General features: G+C 36.5%; 1 protein-coding gene and 1 long non-coding RNA gene across 3 annotated transcripts in view; one reads left to right on the top strand and one right to left on the bottom strand.

Moving 5' to 3' along the window:
• Positions 1-21026, bottom strand: part of LOC147842964 (uncharacterized) — a 277603-nt gene that overhangs the window by 237913 nt on the left and 18664 nt on the right. The window contains exon 4 of the long non-coding RNA XR_015944703.1: positions 13919-14038. This is a non-coding gene — a long non-coding RNA (uncharacterized LOC147842964). The remainder of the gene's footprint in view (positions 1-13918; positions 14039-21026) is intronic.
• si:dkey-10h3.1 overlaps positions 4328-21026 on the top strand; it is a 30781-nt gene continuing 14082 nt past the window's right edge. For both annotated transcript variants that reach the window (XM_087260174.1, XM_087260173.1), the window contains exons 1-5: positions 4328-4372; positions 7868-7933; positions 10869-11147; positions 14187-14471; positions 14765-15046. In XM_087260174.1, coding sequence (XP_087116300.1) covers positions 4342-4372; positions 7868-7933; positions 10869-11147; positions 14187-14471; positions 14765-15046 — 943 coding nt within the window. In that variant the 5' untranslated portion in view covers positions 4328-4341. The remainder of the gene's footprint in view (positions 4373-7867; positions 7934-10868; positions 11148-14186; positions 14472-14764; positions 15047-21026) is intronic.

The following is a 21026-nucleotide window of genomic DNA, read 5'->3' as shown; positions in this document are numbered from 1 at the left end:
GGTAAGATTTCTCTATTTTTCTTTAAATAGTAATAGGTAATTTAGTGGATTTATTTTATAGATTCTTTTGTTTGTTATTTTGGCCTGTGGTCACCCTGACCACATAAGAGTATATATATATACTCTTAATTGAGTGTGTGAGTTTGGTTGTCGAACGAAGGGAGTCTTTTGCTTTGAGTTTTGTTTAGTTTGGGAAATCCACCACCCCAACACATTTGTTTTTTTTTTTCTTCGTTTATTATGCCCTTTTTGTTTCCCCTAGACTTGGGGCGTAAATAGTAGCACTGTAATAAGTGTCGTGTTTTATCTTTTATATTTAAAGTATCATCTATTATCTCAAAACTGCTTATTAGTCTGTCTAATATAAATAATAAACAATAAATAATAATAAAAACGTTTTTAAGCTGTTTTGGGTGTTTTCACATATTGTTCATTTCAAAAGAACCAAACCGACTTAAAAGTAAACCAGAAATGAAATCTGCCCAAAGTGACCTCAATACGTTTGGTGTTCACAATATAATGGACTCAAAACCGACTCAACAAAAAAAAGACAATGAAGGAATCTCAGACACTTTCATGTTCACACCAAAACTTCACAAACTTCAAACACTTTGTGCTCTACATTACAGGCAAATAACAAAGACACACACACATGCAGCATGAGCAGTTTTTCATCTAAGGGTGCTATCAAACTGGGTTCATTTGCCTGGACTGTACCCAAGTTCGATTGTCTCCCCTTGGCACCTCCAGACCTCCAGGTGGTCTGTTTTCCTTCTGAACCCCAGTACGCTTGTGTCATCGAGCTGCTGTTTTGTTTACGGCTGTTGCTAGGTGACGGTCATGAAAGCAAGTGCCAAAATGGAAAGATGTTCGCACATCACGGTCTTTCTGCTTTAACTGATGCTTTTGGTTTTGGACAAACAGAAAGCAACTCGCGTCCATCTGCCGCAAAAATGTTATACACATTCAGAACATCACACAGTGTCTGCAGAAGCTGTTTTTGAGGGGACAAGCAGACATTACTGTGTATCACTGTGTTTGCCCTGGCTCAGTCCCGCGCATGTCACCAAGGTACACTGAAAAAACTGCTGCAAACTATTTATTTGTGTTAATTTAAACAAACAAATTAAGTTTAATAATGTGCAACTTAATTTGTTTGTTTAAATTCAGCCCAAATGAATCGTTTACAACCACTTAACGTAAAAAATTTAGTAAATCCAAGGAATCATCTTTGGATATTTTTTTTTTTAGTGTACGAAATGTGACATACACACACACAAGAACGAACGAGCGTTATGAAAATGATAGTTTGTTGTACAGTAAGTGGTTCACTTCCGTTGTTTGGTATTATTGCATTCACATCAGAAGTGAACTTGTTAGCGTTACTATTGGGTGTGCCATCACACTGTCATATCATGTGTTACCGGCATTCCATATTTGGACATATGCAAATAGTTAATATTGCATATTGCACAACAGTTAATGCATTTCTCAAAACAATTAGTCATTTGCGCACATCCTAGTTACAGTTTCTCATTTCTTTCAACAAATTGCAAATGCTTTTGGACATGCATCAATTGCTTTAATTCAACTCTCTGCTGTTTATAACATTATCATTTGCTTATGTCATGTCAGTCAAAATTAACTAAACTTGTACATGCTGAATAGTCAGTCCATATAAAACTAATAGTCCTCAATTCATTACTTGAGTCACTACATACAAAAATGTTAAACTTGATGTCAAAATCGGTCAAGCAAACTTTATAAAAAAAATTAATCTTTATTTTCCTGAAAATGTCTTTAAAATTGAACAATTTGATGAATGATTTACAGACCTGTGTATATTGCAAGTTCAGTTCCAATATGTTCTACAATATTGTTTACAGTTGTGTCCAGCTTTACCCAAAGGGAGTTTATGTTTGTTGTAATTAAGGGTGTGTTTATTCTTCTGCACAATGCTGTGAGTAAATTAGGATTGTAAAGAGCAAATGCAGTAAAAATGTGAAACATACATATTCAGTGTCTTGTACTCAGATAACTCACTCAATGCAGTGATGTCTAACTTTACTGTAGTGTTCAAATGGCTGTGCAAACAGTATACAGTGCTGTCTTGAGCATTTTCAGGAAGTGTCACCAAAATCAGACTTTTTTGCATTGAAAAAATGTTCCGAGTAAACTGTCATGATGAAAACATGACAAAGCCATTTGACTATCTTGTTCATAAACAATGCTGTCAGGACTTTTCATTTTGATGACACTGACACTTTGATTGACATCAGTACTTGCTCTTGAGGAATGAACTATTTTGAGCAAGTGACGCGCTTTTGCAGGTTATCAGCTAGGTTTTATAGTTTGCACTAATTGTTTTGAGAAATGCATTAACTGTTGTGCAAATGTAAATAGTGTTGTGAGAAATGCACCAAAGCGTCTGAGAAAAACTGTAAATGTATTCCGGTTCAGCAGAAAACCGAGGAGAGAAGTGTGTTATTTTACCTCCGTGTAATTAAGATTATTTACCAGTTATCATACGCGAAAATGGCTGCGCCAACAGAACTGTACCAGAGGTCGCATGAACCGTCCCCCAGATCACCTTTTTCAGGCGGACTCGGGTACGGTTCACGGGTGCGCACCTGAGTTCAGAAGACATGTTTACACTAGCTAAACGTACCGTACTATGACGTCAAATGAACCCGGGTGCGGATCAAAAGTGCTAGTGTGAAAATGTTTTAACCAGAAATTGTCTAGTAATCAAAAAGCAGATGCTGTCCAGTGCTGATTTATCTTTTGATTGGGTGTCGTCCAGTGCTGAACTATTGATGTGTCCTTTGCTCTCTGTGTCTTCTGATAGTGCAGTTGCCTTGACCACCCTTGAGGACAATGTTGATTTTTTTTTTTTTCCAATCTGCAAAGTTGATGGCAGAAAGGCTAAAAAAAAAACGGAGCTAATTCCAAATCTTGATTTGATTCTTTCCCACTTGACCGCTACAGAATGCTCTGATATGATGAATGTCACTGCTGTTCATCTGTTTTCTGATGTTCCTTCTTATACTTCACTAATAGAACAATGCATATAGGGTAAACCTCTAGAAGCAACTTCAGTTGCAAAACGGATGCTCCCCATCGGGAGGGGAATTCCAATGCTATGTGGAAACTTACACTATGGGGGATTTTGTCAGAATCCAATCATCTAATGACTTGGCAGAGTCAGAGTGCAGAGATTTGGTTCTTTCTTATTATTTGGCTCAGAGGGAGCATGTAAAGGTTGAACAAGAGAGGTGCCAGAATCGAGCCTTGTGGGACTCCACATGTCATGGGTGTCCACCTCGACCTATGATCACCTATTCTGACATTGTAACCTCTCCCTTCAAAGTAAGATCTGAACCGCTTGAGGACCGTCCCAGATAGCCCAACCCAGTTTTCCAGCCTATCCATGAGTTTGCTGTGATCAACAGTGTCAAATGCAGCACTGAGATCGAGCAGTACCAGCACTGTTATTTTACCTGAATCTGTATTTCGGCGTTTATCATTGATTATCTTTATAAGAGTGCTCTCTGTACTGTGATGTGCTCTGAAACCAGATTGAAAATTGTCTAAACACTTCTTGACGTTTAAGAACTTGTTAACCTGGTTAAAAACAACTTTTTCATTGATTTTGCCAATGAAAGAGATGAAACGGTCTGTAATTGCTCAATAGGGTGTTATCCAGGTTGCTCTTCTTCAAGAGGGGTTTAACAACTGCAGCTTTGAGTGAGTTCGGAAAAGTCCCTGAGAGAAGTGAAGCATTTACCACTTTTAGAAGATCCATTTCTAAACAGTTAAACACCGTTTTGAAGAATGATGTGGGGAGCGTGTCAAGACTGCAGGTTGATGTTTTCATAATTTCCACGATCTTTTCTAAGATTTTTTCATCAGTTGCTATGAAATCAGCCATCAAACATGCTGTAAATCAGTCACAATTTACAATAAAGCTCCATTAGTTGATGTAAGTTCATTTATTTACTAAGGATCACAAAATCCAGCATTCATAATCATAATTCAACATTTACTAAAAAATTATTAAATCCAAAGTTGTGTTTGTTAAATACAGTTAATGCACAGAAGAACATTGAATTACTTAATTTCCATTAACATTAATAAAGATGAATAAATACTGTAATAAATGTTTTGATCATTGTTTGAACACTGCAGTATTTGACTGAACTAGAGAATCACTCAGAGCAGAAGCGTTAGGCCTATGTTTGGTCAACATTGTTGTCTCCTCCTTCAACTGTTGTTTTAAACCCAGGAAGTGTGTGATTGAGCAGCCAGCGCTCTGCTAGAACAGTCCATTAGTGTGTCAGGATGGGCTCCAGTGCACTGCCTCTCCTTCTCTGTGAGTATTTGATCAGATTCTCCACTCTTCTGCTCTTTAATACTGTTTTAATCATTCAGCTGAAGATGAGAGAATGATTGTGCTGTATGTTCTTGTGTTTATTAGTCAGATTCAGTGCTGATGTGTGAAGTGTTGATCAGATACAGCGCTTCAGAGATCAGCCATTTATCTGTGCTGTCAGTGTACAATAGAGGCCGCTGGACGTCAATATGTCATTGCTTTTGCTTTACACTCTAAAACATGCTGGGTTGTTGTAATCCAATGCAGGGTCAAATATAGACAAACACAACCACTAATTAAAAAGTCTAATTGAAATGATTTTTTTTTAATAACCCAATGTTGGGTTTGTCCATACGTGACCCAGCGTTGGTTTACGCATCCCAGCATTTTAGTCTTTCTTCCCATTTATAGTATTTAAGTGAAAATGAATCATCCAAAGAGGAACAAAAGGTATTTGGTCTTAAAGTGGCTGAATTTCACAGATTAGACACACAAAACCAAAACCAAACACTCTAAAATGCTGCTTCTCTCAACTTTTTGGGTTTGTTTGTTAGTTTTAGGCATTGGATTGGTCTATATTGTACAAATTTGGTTTGAGTAAAGCAGCATTTTTAAAGTTGCATCTGCCAAAAAATAATGTTCAAGCATTTATCAGAACTGACTTCTCCTTTCTCAGATAATACATCTGATATTTATAATTAGCTGATCTCATCATATGTTTTTGCATGTATATGAGCAGAGTTCTTTTCATGGTCTTCACAGAAAAACCACAGTTGTGGTCGTCACATGAACATATGAAGACGCAAGATACGTCAAAATCATTACTTTTTTAATGTCTGTTGTCTTTCTCTGGTGAAATATTTTGATTTAAACTATACCTGCACTGCAATCCTAAATTGGTTTTATAAATTGCAAAAAAATATTATTGTAATAAATGATTTAAATATATTTGTAAATGAAGATGTAGTTTGCAGTTTATAGGCGTCTTCACACCTAGTTTATTTGAGCACTGAAGGCAACAAGTACGTCAACAACACCAATGATCTCAGACTTCCTTCAACACACACAGACACACACACACAGACACACAGACACACACACACACACACACACACACACACACACACACACACACACACACACACACACACACACAGTGTTATTTATGAGCGGTATACTTCATAGGAACCCAAAAAGAAAAAATTCCAGTAAGGTCAAAAGTTCTGGTATTGTTACTCTATAGCTATAATTGCTACCTGATGGATGTACAATGTGATGAATATAAGATACACACAGACACACACATACTGCACACAACAACATTTTAAAACTTTTAATCTAATAATAATAATAATAATAATAATAATAATAATCATCATCATCATCATCATCATCATCATAATAAAATTAAGGTACCTTGTTATGTTGCCATATGAAAACAACATCCATCAGTCGATCTAACTTAGAAATTTCAATTTTACTGATTTCCTTATAAATAATAATCTTGTTGTTAGAAATGATTTAATTGGTGTTGCAGTATTATCAGCTTTAACACAGAACTTATAAAGAACACCTTATACACACTGTCCAACAACTGATATTCCAACAGCTTTTATTTATTCATTATTTTTGCAGAAAATTACTGAAAACAAACCAACTATTGTATTATCATGTATACAACATACAGTGGGTATAAACATTCCCTCCAGTAAATATTATAACAAATAAACAAGTCTTATATATCCAGATGCATCAGAATACTGTAGCTACACTCTCAGAAATAAGGTACATGCGAGCTGTCACTGGGGTGGTGCCTTTTCAAAAGGTACACAATTGTACTTAAAGGGTCCATATTGGTTCCTCAAAAGTATATATTAGTACCTAAAAAATTAAGACGAACACTTTTGTACTTTTTAGGTATTAATATGTACCCTTGAGGTATTAATATGGACCTTTCAGGTACAAATTTGTGCCCCACCCCAGTAACAACTCGCGTACCTTTATTTTTGAGAGTGTACTAGCTAACAATATTTAAATATTTTACTATATACTACACTACACCTGTCCTACCTGCCTCTGAACTAACTAACCTAAACTGTCTCCATCACTGCTCTTATCAAATGTCCAGTCTGCATCATTCTCATGGTCACTAAACCCATCTCATCTTCAATCTCATCTTCAGGAAGAGCCAGTTCTGTCCATTTCTTCTTTCACTTAGCATAGAACATGGTGGTAATACACTGTATTTATATCTAATCAAAAGTATTTCAATTCAATTTAGATTTTAATCCACAATGCAAATGCCATTAACATATGACTAATCAACATTATATCACTAGCATTCATGATGTTATTGCTACAACTTGTATAACACAGCTGACCTTGCTAGCTAGCTAACCTACTGCAATATTGCACATTCCACTACTGCACAGTGTTGCCATTTGGCTAAACACATTTGATCGATTTGCAAAAAAACTAATTTGATCAACTTTAAGGTTGTGAAAATGTCATCATAACTCACTGGAGGTGAAACATCTCACAATAAACTGCCAGAAACTGTCACAGAAAAACACTGTCATGTGACTTAACCAAAGCACATCATTGGCTACACAAAGGTCCCCTTATTCCAATATAAATAAATAAATATATATATTCTATATTAGAACGTTGGTCTTAAAAAACAGTGGCAGGGAAATGAACATAAATATCATGCTGCCATATGGTAACACTGTGCAGTAGAGAGGTAAAGAAATATTAGCATGTACACGAGTGGAGTCCAATTCCTAATACGAGCATGAGTCAAGTCTGAGTCCAAATCCACAAGTATGCAAATGGCTGCCCACTGCTCTAGATGTTTGTTCACTGCTGTGTGTGTGTGTGTGTGTGTGCACTTCAATGGGTTAAATACAGAGCACAAATTCAGAGTAAGGGTCTCTTACCAATATTTATTTTCTTTTCATGCACCACCTCATTTCCTTTCTTTCACTCTTTTTAATCGCACTTAATTTTCATATTTATTTTTTTATTGCTCCCTTATTATAGACAAAGCATTCTCTGTCTGGTTTGTTCAGACTATATTCTCAGTTTTAATTGTAAAAACTGTATCTGTTTTTTGTTACTGTGAAAAAGAGAAATTTGATCACACCACATGATCTGCCATCACTGCAGCAAAACTACAAGAGCCCTGAAGAGTCTGACTCAACAGCTCCATCCTCAACTCTGACCCTCACTGTGCTCTGCTGATCTCTTTGACTGATGTCTGCAGTTAGAGTTCAAGTTGATCACACCTATAGTTTTTTAGATTGTTCTGTATAATTAAGTTGATGGCTTTGATAAATAAATGAACAAAATAAATGGCCAGCAGCCGGATCCTCCTTCAGACGTTGCAATTGTGAAACGCTAAAACAGAAAAGCACTTGCAGTTTTAACTCTTGATGTGTCTCAGTGATCTGCATTGTGTTTATTAATACATCATATGTGTGTTTCTGCTTTTAGTGCTGATCTCCATCCTTCACTCTGGACTGACTCAAGACAGTAATCATGGTTCTGAAGACACTGGAGGTACTGTGAAATACTGCAGTAAATATGAACAAGTGTGAATGATGCTGTAGTTTGTGTTTTGTAGTTTATGCAGTGATACATCAAGATACCACATCTGTCTCTGAATTATGTTTTGCCTTCATATATTTTGGTCATCATTAATGAAGCTGTAAGAGCTGTTTTACTGTTTTCTTTTTTTTGCAATTCTTTGTTTGACCACTGGGAGTACAGTTCTGAATAGTAATATAGGCGGGCAAAGAAAAACAAAGAAAAACAGGTGTGAGATCAGGGCATACTGTTCAACACTGGGATGTAAAAATAAGGGATATGCACACTATAATCTCAAGGGGCGGCCCCTGGTGATAAAATACGGAAGAATCCCGGGAAAAACAGGAGGGTTGACAGGTATGGATCAGGGAGGGAAACATTTTTGATTGAGTTTATGATGCAGGAGAACTGAGTTAGAAACCTGAACTGTATAAGCTGTGTGATAAATAAACCCTGATAAAGCTGAATTGCTGGAGAACAACATCTAATATTTGGACCGCACACATCAGAGAGTAGCCGAATACACAGGTGACAAAACTACTAAAGCATTGTCTGTTTGAGTAGATTTTCATAATGATGGAGAAACTGCTGTAAAAACTGAGACAGGTGCAGGGCAAACACTGGCTGAGCAAAATTACAGACATGTAGATCACAGAGTCCAACAGTAAATCCACCCACAACACACACAGTTAGCTGATCATCCACGCACCATTTTTGCTATTCTGATTAGTTAAAACTTTACAGGCTATTTAGCATCACATAGAGATACTTGTGTTGGTTTTTCTCTTAATGGTTAATGAGAGTCATTTGTCGTTCAAGAAAATAACCAAAATGAACAACCTTAACTTTTCTGGGTAAAGTATTGCCCTGTGTGCCCGTCTGCTAATCCACTGAGAAGCCACTGAGAGGATGTTTGTAGTATGAGCCAGTGCAGAATGATGACGCGTGTCAATACAAAATAATACAAAAGTCACAAACATTCACAAATCGCAGACATCAGATCCACAGCAGATTTATCACCACTAGGGTTGTAACGGTATGAATTTTTTACGGTATGATAATAGTCTAAAACAATACCACGGTTTGACGGTTTCGCGGTATACGGTATTAAATAGTAATTCTCATAGCAAAGACCCTGAAAAGAATAAGAACACGTTTTCTGACTGAACAAAGGTTTTATTTCAACAAACTTTTGAAAGAACCATTTTAATAGAACTATAGAAGTCTTTTATAAAAATAAACTGAAAAATTTCCCATTTTAATAAATTAAATTAGAAGGAATAAACAAGCAGGGTCTTTTAAGATTAGACAAAAATAAACTTAAACTGTCCTTCCTTATAAGCAGGATAAATGGGAGACCAAAAGTGCAATACCAAGTTTATGGCTGTAAACATGTATTTAAAGCGTTGTTTTTTTTTAGTCTAGGTTGTGATGAAGAAATGTAAGCATGTTGAGATTTTCAGGACTTAATCTTGACCGCTGAGGTGAGAGAATGTGTCCACTTGTACAATGAACAAATAAAAAAAATAAGAAAATAATAAATAATGTGTCAAAGTCCAAATAAACATGGTGCAAATCCTCAGTAAAAAAAATTAGATATAAATATTTACTATACTATAAATAGTTAGATAACGAAACTAGATTCAATATGGAACATCCTTAGGTTTTATGTGCCAGCATGGATATGGTTGTCTGTGGATATGGATTTGGATATGGTTGTCTGCAATGCAGACAAACAGCTGCACCTCCATTTGCGTCTTTTGAAAACAGCAAGAGCAGCAGTTCGTCTTTGCTGTGTCACTGTTTTGTCATGTTTCTGTGCTGCTGTGCATGCAAAAGTACTTAGTATGAGAATTATTTCATGCAAAACTTTTTTTTGCGTTTTATTTAGCCGCGCATAAATGTATGCCTATCTCTCATTCCGTGTTGTTCAAAAAGCTCATTGTTGGTCCCCAAACAAAAGCGAAACCTATGCTTATTGGTTGTGATATAGCGAGTTTGAACCAATCTGGGCATGGAGAAGGGACAATGCATCAATGTATCATGTCTGGTTTGTCCGGAGACACAGTGACGAGCGTTTCTTTGTCAAATCAGCGTTGTCAAATTTTGATGATGTAACCGCACTGATTCCGGAGCCTCTGAAAGTTCGCGAATGTTATGTGATGAGATTCTCTTCTTTATGCCAATCTTTGAATTGTATAAATCGGATCAGCAGATCAAAAGTTATTAAACATTTAAGAGCAATACTTATTTTTAGCCGCGGGCAGCTGTCTCGGTCTTTAAGGGTTAAAACCGTTGATATGCAATTGTTCATGGTATGATAATCGTGAACGTTAAAATCGTGGTAGACCGTCATACCGGTATTTTGTTACAACCCTAATCACCACATATAAACCTGGCACAAATCAGAAAACAAAAGATCAGATTTAATTGAGTTTGTGCTGTTCACACTGTCAACAGATCCACTCCACATATGGAGGAAAAGTATGAGTCTGTCAGTGGAGAGAGATCAGACATCAATGCTGCTGTTACACTGACTGATCATATTAACGTCTCTTTAATGCTGGTTTAACATCAGTATTTTCTCACACTAATATTGTTGATCAGCTGGAGTAACTTTACATCTGCTCAATCCACCTGAAGTTCCTCCATACACCCTGGTTTGTGGAGAAACTGCTGTGTTGGGCAGATACTGAGTTATTATCAGTCATTTATTTATTCTTTATGATATGCTTTAAAAAGGAAAAGGTTCAGCTTTTTATATTTCTGAAAGGTTTCAGATATTGAAAATCCCCATTAAAGCAGATCTACAGACACAACTTAAAGTTATAAAACACACGTAGAATTTACAGTTATTTTGACTGAAGGAGCTGTTTAACTCACTTTATGTTTCTGTCTTTCTCCTCAGCTTTACCCAGACCTACAATAACTGTGACACCAGACAGTGCTGTATTCACTGGAGAGACAGTCAATCTGAAGTGTGTGATTGAGTCTGATCACAGTGACTGGACATATGAGTGGTATAAAGACAGAAACAGTGTAAAGTTACAGTGGTCTAATGGTCATTACACTGTAAACAGAGACACTCTCACTATCAGAAGAGCTGCTTTGTCTGATCAGGGTCAGTACTGGTGTAAAAGAGAAATGGATCAACAAAAAAGCTCTTCTGTTTATCTCTCTGTAAAGGGTGAGTTTAATATTATTGTCCTCACAAACACTATAACTCCACATTCAGTCAAAATAATAAACAGAATTAAATAAAAAAAAACACAAAAGCTTCTGTGTTTTAGTAACTCTACTATTACAGAGCTGAATACAGTCACAGTTCAGTTATTAATGAGAGGAAAAGCTGCATTTTCAGACTCTCTGGACTGACAATAAACCTGTGAGTGAACAGAAACACTCAACTCAAGTTGTTGTCGAGTCACTCTGAACAGATTAATGTCTCATGGATAAAAACTAAACACATTGCCCATAATTACACAAAATCAGGCCCGTGCAGAGACCGTCCTAAGGGCATGTGCAGGATAAAATTGTTCAAGGGGGGGTACTGTGTTGTCGCGCACATTCTAATCAGCTGTGTTGTCGCGCGTTCTGATCAGCTGTGTTGTCACGCGCGTACTGTACAGCGGGGGAGGGGGGGTTGAGGGCGCGTACTTAAGATCAGTGTTGTCGTGCGCCTACTGAAGGGCGGGACGGAGGGTGTGTCGCTTCGCGGGGCACTTTTGATCATTTTGGAAGGGCACTTATATCAAAGACTAAAAAGGGTATGTGCACTGCACAGGTTGAGCCCTGTGTGCACATGCCTGCACAAAATTAAGGTTTAAACACAAAATAAGGCTGATAGGACATTAAATATGGTGTTACGACCCCCTCGTTTGAGTCGCAACATAAAAGAGTTCGGACAACAAAAGAATGTATATGCAACTTATTTATTATACATAAAACTAAATAGAACAACAAATCAACAAACAAACAAATGTCTAGGGGAAAAATAAAGAAAATAACTACTTTAACTACACAAATAAATAATGCTAAACAAAACCATAAAGTTGCAGAAATGAAGAGATGATCTTGACACGAGGACGGCCCATAGCCACACCATCCTCCAGCAGCTAGCACACAAATCACTTATATATGGTTTGAGCCAATTAGTGAACAACCAGGCACCCAATCAGGATCTGCCACATCCATACTGAAGTCCTGGGGTCGTCACAATGGCTAAGCCAGAAAGACACAACTGAGTATCGAGGTTTAATGATTAATAAATAAAAAAAAGACAGCGGCTATATTAGGTAGGAGTGGAAAAAAAGCATCAATGCATCCCATTTGTTTCCTTAACATTTAAATTAGATCACAATGATGCAGGCCTGCAAAGACACATTAAATGCTGGATAAGTTGGTGCAGGGCTCGAAATTAACCTTTTTGCTTGGTAGCACCGGTGCAGAAATGAAGATTATGCACCAACATAATGAATGAATGTCTGTCTGTCTCTAAAATGTCTCTAATATCCGACATTTTAATATTAAATCTAGAGCTTGTTTATCCTGAATAATCATGTTTATGATGGCAGTACTGACAATACAATCATTTAACAAATGTACTGTAGGTAAAATTAAGGAACAAATTATACCAAATGAAATTCGTTTCAAATAGATCATTTTTCCAAGAAACGCAAATGAACTATGTTTCTGTTTATGGCCGTCCGCTAGCCTACTCAATTGCGCGGTGATGAGGTTTCACTCCGTAGAAAATAAGGATTTAATTAAAGCTTTACTGTAATTTTTGTATCACAGAACTCTGTCATATATTTGCAGATTATATATACACATGTAATCATTTTTAAGATTATGTCTTGAGTATCTGATTTTTTACTGATGCTGATGTGCTTTAATGTTTTCCGCCTGGTGACTTCTTTGGGAAATAATGCTCGTCGTAGACGTCACAAGATAATTGATTGTAGTCTGGCACATTTGTTAGCCACAACAAGTCAAGATTTTATCAAGAGGGAAAAAAAACACATAATCTGACACAGTGACTTTCAGAACCGACAACAAACATTGTGTGATCTGACCAGAGCTTAAGGAAAGAATTGATTTAAGAGTGGGAAAAAAAATCTCGGCTTAAAGCTGCACTTATTCATCCCAGTCATAATTTACAAGCCCAAATCAGAAAATGTTGGGACAGCATGAAAAACACAAATAAAACAGAGAGTAGTGATTTCCAAATGTATTTGACTGGTATCTCACTGCAGACGACACAACAAACATGATTTAATGTGTTCCTCATGATTTTTATTGTTTTTATGTTGCTTTTGTTTCTTTAAAATAAACATCACAATTTTGCTTGCAACACATTTCTCTTATTATTGTCAAACATTTCTTTAATTTTGTCACATATCTGTTGGCAAACTAATGATCCTCTGCCCATCTTTGCTCCTAAACGACTAGACCTTTCTTGGATGCTGCTTTTGTACTGAATCATAATTACAATCACCTGTTGACCTCACCTGTTTCAAATCACATCATTATTTAACCTTTTACCTGATTACCAGCCCTAAACTGCTCCCATCACTACTGTTTTAAAATGTGTTTCAAGAACCAAAACTGGAATCTGTGTTTATTTGGGGAAAAACACAATAAAAATCATGAGGAACACATTAAATCATGTTTGTTTTATTGTCTGCAATGAAATACAATTCAAAGTAAGTTTAGAAATCACCAGTTTCTTTTCTTTATTTGTGTTTTCCATTCTGTCCCAACTTTTTTTGATTTGGGGTTGTATAAAAGGACAAAGACAATCTAATTCAATCCTATTTCTGATGTTACACCAAATACCAAAACTTTTGTTAACTATATTTATGCCCTTAAAGTAATAAACAAAAACATAATTAAAAAGACTTGAGTGAGAGTCCATTACAGACGAGCTTTGACAATGAAGAGACAGAAGAGACTTACAGATGCTGCTGCTGAATGAGTTGCTGAAGTCTTCAGTGTGTTGAAGCTCATTCAGATTCAGCTGCTCCTCATATCAGCTTGTAGTTGGAGGTCTTCAGCTCTCCTTCTTCATTCTGCTTTCTGTGGAGAGTCAGAGGTGTTTGATAACCGGAAAACACTGACATGACTAAACTGACAATAACAGAGCAAATATTGAGATATCAGATTAAATAATGAATATTAGACAATAAATTGTTGTTGATAAACATGATTCTGTCTTTCTCTTCAGCTTTACCCAGATCTACAGTGACTGTGACACCAGACAATCCTGTATTCACTGGAGAGACAGTCAAGCTGAAGTGTGTGATTGAGTCTGATCACAGTGACTGGACATATGAGTGGTATAAAGGCAGAAACAGTGTAAAGTTACAGTCTGATGGTCATTACACTGTAAACGGAGACACTCTCACTATCAGAGGAGTTAAGACTAATGAGGGTTCATACAAGTGTAAAGGACTCAAAGCTGGAAGATCAGTCTCAACACAACCAAGTTCTGTTCATATATCTGTTATGAGTGAGTTGAATATTGTTTTCTTACTCAATAAAACCATTTGAATAATTATTTTGAAAGCTTATGATATTCACAAACTATGACAGTAGTCTGATGCGAGTTAAACACCATGTAGCAACGGGCATGAATATAAACACTGATTTAATTTGATCAGTAAACATTTTATTTGTTGTAATCAACACAAACTACATGCTAACAAAACCTTTAATATATTGTACAGTTTTATCCTGTGAAGTGGTTTAGAGTTCATAACATCATGACAATGTTTTATCATCAATATTTCCTCATTAATGCAGAGAGACCAAAGCCTGTAGTGAAGGTGAGTCCAGATCAGCGAGTGTTCACTGGAGAGACAGTCACTCTCACATGTGACATACAGACAGGAGGAAACATTCAGTGGATTAAATACAGCTGGATTAAAGATGGAGACACTCACTATCCACACAGAACAACATCAGCAGCAGAGTTGAGTTTCAGAGCTGATTCTGTGTCTGTCAGTGGTCAATACAGCTGTAGAGGAGAGAGATCAGACTCACAGAGATCAGACATCAGTGCTGCTGCTACACTGACTGTATCAGGTGAGGCTTCACATTCACATCTCTACAATCATCATTTCACATCAGTATTTGTGGCTCAATGCTTTTCTAATGCACTATTGCTCTATAGCTGATTTTTAATTTGTTATTTCTATTTTCACAACCTAATTTGTCTTTGTTTATTAGGGGTGTAACGATATTAAAACCGAACCGAAATATCGCGATACAACAACCACGATACTTATCGCGAAACTCTCGTGGCGTACCGCGGTACTCTCACTCCCCCTGCTGCCCATTGTTGAGGTTGACGTCACTTGTCTCTAACTAATTGAACCAATTTAAACACATCTTTATTATCATATTTAATTAAATTGTTTTAGTAATGATGAGGTTTTGTTCTAAATATTATATTCTAAAGTTAGTATTTTAGTGCATGTCATGTCATGTGACTTGAGTGAGCATCACACTTGTTACTACTGGACGCAGGACGGCTGCTTCACATAGTACTGAGATTGCAGATCCCCCAGACACATTTAAGTCATCTATGTGGAAACATTTTGGTTTTCCAGTTGAGTACAGGAATAGAATTCGTGTCGTAGACAAAGCGCCTGCCTATCTGTCTTAACTGTTTCACGAAACTTACTTGCAAGGAAAAACATTTAGAAAGTGTGGTAATTTCACAATGTGAGGGTGTAAGCAACAGAACTGCCAACAAAAGTGATTTATTGTACAAAAGTAAAACCAGAATAATGCCCAAATATACAAAAAAAGAGAAATATTTACACTAATAAAAATAATATAATAAAGTAGCAAATTCAAACAAAAGTATCAAACAAAAATGTGTTAAACTCGAGCAAGGGGATGATAGTGAAGACAAACAAAAGAAATAAATATAATAAAACAATTCTAACTCATGAATAACCCCTTATCTAGCTAAAACTGATGAAAAGAAAAAAAGGTCTTCAGCGCCGTGCGCCGCATTCTTCCCTATACTGAATAAAATAAACAAAGATGACCTTCACCTCTTACCTGATGACTTTAGCAATACATTTTCTACGTGTTTGCAAAATGGAAATCGTATGACATTTTCCCAATCCACCTTACACTAAGACTGAACTTGAGGAGATACAGCTATATTGTCGGGAAGAAGCGGAGCTAAAAAATAATATACAAATCAATTGAAATAAAAAATGTACAAACCTCTCAAAATTACTTAAAGTGGGCAAAAGTAATGCAAAACAATTTTACCCAAACGAAAGTTAAGCAAAAACAACGAAAATCATAATCATGTCAGAAAAATACACGAAAAACGAGATCAAAGGAAAAAGCGCTCTCTCTCCCGCTCTTCCTGACATGCTTTTTACATTCCCGCGCTGCGTCGCCAAATGATGATAGATCGGTCTCCTGACCAATCAGCTGTCAAAAAGGCGGACCTACAGAAATGACAGGCAACAGCTGTCGTGAAGGCGGACCTACATAAAGGACCGGCATAGAGTTAGCGGGGGAGAGAGAGAGAGAGAGAGAGAGAGAGAGAGAGAGAGAGAGAGAGAGAGAGATTTTGATTTTTTACAAAAAGACTTTATTACATCAGTTTTTCATTTCACAAATTTAACTCCACGTCAAATCAAAACACAACTCTCCTTCCACCACATTACAAACAGCATCCCCATAACACCACTGTTGTGCAAAAGATTCAACATTATTTAAGGCCTTGTAATACTTAAAGTCTATTGTAACTCTGGACCTTACAAATGCTTTAAAAACTATCAAAATCTCTTGACCATGTACATTATCTATTTTGTTTCTTCTTGTAATAAGTATAGCAAGTTTTGCTTGACCAACTAAAAAATTAATTAACTGCCATTTCATTTTTTGTTTCTGACTATAGCCAGCACCCAGAATAAATTTAGATTGAGTAAAATTCTCTCCACATTTAAGGAAAACTCTGCTCAACATGTCAAACAATTGTGTTAAGCGTGTACATTCCAGATAGCAGTGATATACAGTCTCTCTATGTCCACAAAAAATACACTTGTCATCGACACTAGAATTAACAACAGATATGAAAGCATTAACTGCCACAATGCCATGCAAAATCCTCCATTGTAAGTCCCCCACACGTTTTGTCAATGGTGGTTTATATAAAACTCGCCACACTGGTTTTTCCCCCTCATTTAAATCGAGTTTAGTTCTCCACACTGTATCATTCCTTTTGTCTAGAATTTTCTTATTGTACACTTTCACAAAGCATTTATACATTGTTTTACCCTGCATCATAGTTAAATTCACATCTTTTACCCCTTCCAGCTGTAGCAAAAGTCCTGATGTCCCTTTAAAGTCTGGCGTAAGATCAATTTTTGGAAAGGGATCTGCTTGATTCGGGATTATTGACCCGTCCTTCAGTCCTTTTAGCAACTCCATATCCTTTTCAGTTAGTCTTTTTTTCCAAAGTTCAATTATCTTTGCCGTTTGACGAGTTGATCTCTGTCTCAGCAAATTGGTAACCGCATCCACATTATTAAGTTCAGTCCCAGCCACATCCACTACGTGTTTTAGTTGAACAGTTCCAGAGGAACACAATATTTGAGTAAGTCCCAACATGCTCTCATCCGTTATATCAAGCCTGGCTCCTTTAACCAAGGGTTCTTCAAGTAACCAGAACAAAGAACATGTTTCTTCCAGTCTGCAAAGAGAAAAGAGTCTCCATACTTTAAAAAGTCCACAATAGAATGAAGGTAATCCGTTCAAACAAATGTTCTTGGAATCCATTAAAAAAAGTACAACGTCCAATCCAAGACCTTCAACTCTTTGCAAAATTGTCTTAGCTGTCGTTCGCCATACCAAATCAGATCCTTTTACGAGCTTTTGAATGAACTGTAGGCGAAAAGTAGACAGCCTACTTTGCAGATTCACTAAGCCCTGCCCTCCTTCATCCTTGGGCAGGTATAACACACTTTGAGGTACCCAGTGCAGCTTATCCCAAAAAAAGTTTACAATAATTGACTGCAATTTTGACAAAAGGCCAGCAGGTGGATCGATACAAGACAATTTATGCCACAATGTTGATGCCACTAGATTGTTTATCACCAGCACTCTTCCTCGAAAGGATAATTGAGAATGAATCCATCTCCATTTTTTAAGTCTGCCCTCTATCTTTTCCACAATTCCCTCCCAATTTTTCTGTTTTACAATTTCGTCACCAAGATATATCCCCAAATATTTGAAACCACCTCTTTTCCATCTCATTTGACCAGGCAACTCTGGTAAACCTTCTTCCCATTTTCCAATTGCCAAGGCCTCACTCTTTTCCCAATTTACTTGAGCTAATGAAATTAAACCAAAATTCTTAACCACAGAGACCAAAACATCAATATCTTTTTGACTGTTAACCAAGACCATTACATCATCAGCATATGCTGACACTTTATGTTGAGACTCTATACAATGTAATGATAAACCCTCAATCCTGCTCCTTAATTTAGCTAGCAATGGTTCAATAGCCAGGGAATATAACATCCCTGAGAGCCCGCACCCTTGTCGTATACCTCTGCTAATATTGAAGGGAGCATTTAAACCACCATTGACTTTTAGCATGCTTTCAACATTATTGTACAGCACTTGAATCATTTTTATAAATTTAGACCCAAAACCAAATGACTCTAAAGTTTTCCAAAGATATTGATGCTCAATTCTGTCAAAAGCCTTTTGCTGATCAATCGATATAAGTCCTAAGTCCACACCCATAAAGTCTGAGATATCCAAAACATCTCTAATCAAATGAACATTATCTAAAATAGATCTACCTGGCACACAATAGGTCTGATCCATATGAATAACTTGTTTCATTACATCCTTCAGTCTGTTGGCCAAGGCTTTGGAAAAAATCTTCAGGTCAGTACATAACAAACTTACAGGACGCCAGTTCTTGATTTCCTGTAGATTGCCTTTCTTAGGAAGCAGTGTGATAACTGCTCTTCTGCAACTATAAGGTAAAGAGCCCTCTGCCAAACTCTCATTGAGAACAGTTAGCAAGTCCTCACCAATTACAGACCAAAATTCCTCATAAAACTCCACCGGGAGTCCATCAATACCAGGAGACTTCCCACCCTCCATATCTTTGAGGGCATTCAGAAGCTCCTGACTAGATAAGGGTCTGTCCAGTTGCACTTTTGAGTCTTCAGCAATCTTAGGCAGTCCTTCATAAAAACTGGCAGATAACAATTCATTTTCTTCACATTCACTCTTAAACAGTTCACTATAGAACCTTACGGCTCTCCGTCTTATATCACTTGCGTCCGTCAATACCTGATCATTTTCAGCGCATAAGGAGTGAATGTACCTGCATTGGCCATTTTTTTTCTCCAGACTGAAAAAAAATTTAGAAGGAGCATCCATTTGTGTTAAATTTTGGTACCTTGACCGCACCAATGCTCCTTGTGCCTTTATACCAAGCATATTCGCTAAAAGAGATTTTTTGGACTTTAATTTCTCAGCTTGTCTTGATTCTATTTTAAGTTCAGCCAATCCTTGTAAATCTATAATTTCAGACTCCAGTTTTCTCATAGCTTGAGTAATATCTCGGGAAACATTGAAAGCATACTGTTGACAAAACAATTTTATTTCGGCTTTTCCACAATCCCACCATTGTCTCAAATCACTAAAACATTGCTTTCTTAATTTAAATTGATCCCAAAAGAAACAAAATACTTCTTTAAAATTCAGATCACTTAACAACGATGTATTAAGGTGCCAAAAAGCGCTTTTAACTTTAACATTTGCAATAAAAACCTGGCATAAAACCAATGAGTGATCAGTAAAGCCAACTGGTACAATTTCACATTTTCTCACAACATTTACATGATGTTTAAAACAATAAAATCTATCAAGTCTAGCCATTGAAATAAAATTCTCTCTTGTATGTAACCATGTATATTGTTTCACATTTCCATTAAATTCTCTCCATATATCACATAAACTGTGTGTCTCTATTAGTTCACGAAGTACTCGACTTGAATTTGCATGAGGCTCTACATGATTCCTGTCTAATCTTTCATTTTCGGTACAATTAAAATCTCCTCCCAAAAACACATAATCATCAGTTCTACAGTTCTGTAATAATGTATTTATGCTATTTAAAAAAATAACTCTCTGTACCATTTGTAGGAGCATACACATTTATAAAATTTATCCTATATTTTTCAAATTCCGTCTTTATTATAACAAGTCTTCCAGCTATTACTTCTTCTATTTGATAAGATACAGGCAAAAAATGTTTAGCAAACAAAATAGCACCACCACCTCTACTAGAACTCGTATGTGTTAATACTACTTTTCCTTCCCATTCCTTTTCCCAATCAATGGTATTGCTGCAATCACTATGAGTTTCCTGTACATACATTACGTCTATATTTTTATGTTTAATTAACTCATACAACTGCATTCTTTTTTTAATATCTCTTGCACCATTTAGATTAAGTGATCCTAGCCTTATCACCCCCATTAAGAAAAGAGTATAACAAAAAACAAAAACAATCCTTAAAGGACTGAAACCAGAATAATTATGTTGTTTCAAAACCATTTTCTGTTTGTAATTCTCGTCTCAATTTGGCAACAAATTTTTTCAGCCTAAAAATCTCTTGCACTGTAAATTGTTCAGATCCTTCACCCCTCATCATTGTTCCAACTGACTCAATAAACATTTCACGATCAGAGAAAAAAAATCAACAACTTGAACATTTTTCATGTTCTTCGTCTTTTGAAGAAACGATCTAATTTTTCCAAAGGAGTAATCACTCCTCAGTCTGCCACTATTTCTGTTGCCAGTTACCTCACTGTCAGAGTCTTCCAATGTACTTTGTTCACCATCATCGAATTTGTTGCTGCTGCTCCCAGGTCTTTCTATGTTGGGCTTTACTCTTTTCCTTTTAGTTGAAGGGGTTTTAAAAACCTCTTCTTCCTTCCCTAGTTCATTACACATTCCTTCTCCTTCTCCTTCTAAAACACTCTCAGCCATCTCAATCAC

Source organism: Danio rerio, chromosome 7 (assembly GCF_052040795.2).
Source record: "Danio rerio strain M-AB ecotype USA chromosome 7, GRCz13ab, whole genome shotgun sequence".
NCBI lineage: Eukaryota > Metazoa > Chordata > Actinopteri > Cypriniformes > Danionidae > Danio > Danio rerio.
The sequence above is the reverse complement of the archived record's forward strand: the minus strand, read 5'-3'. Positions and strand labels throughout refer to the sequence as shown.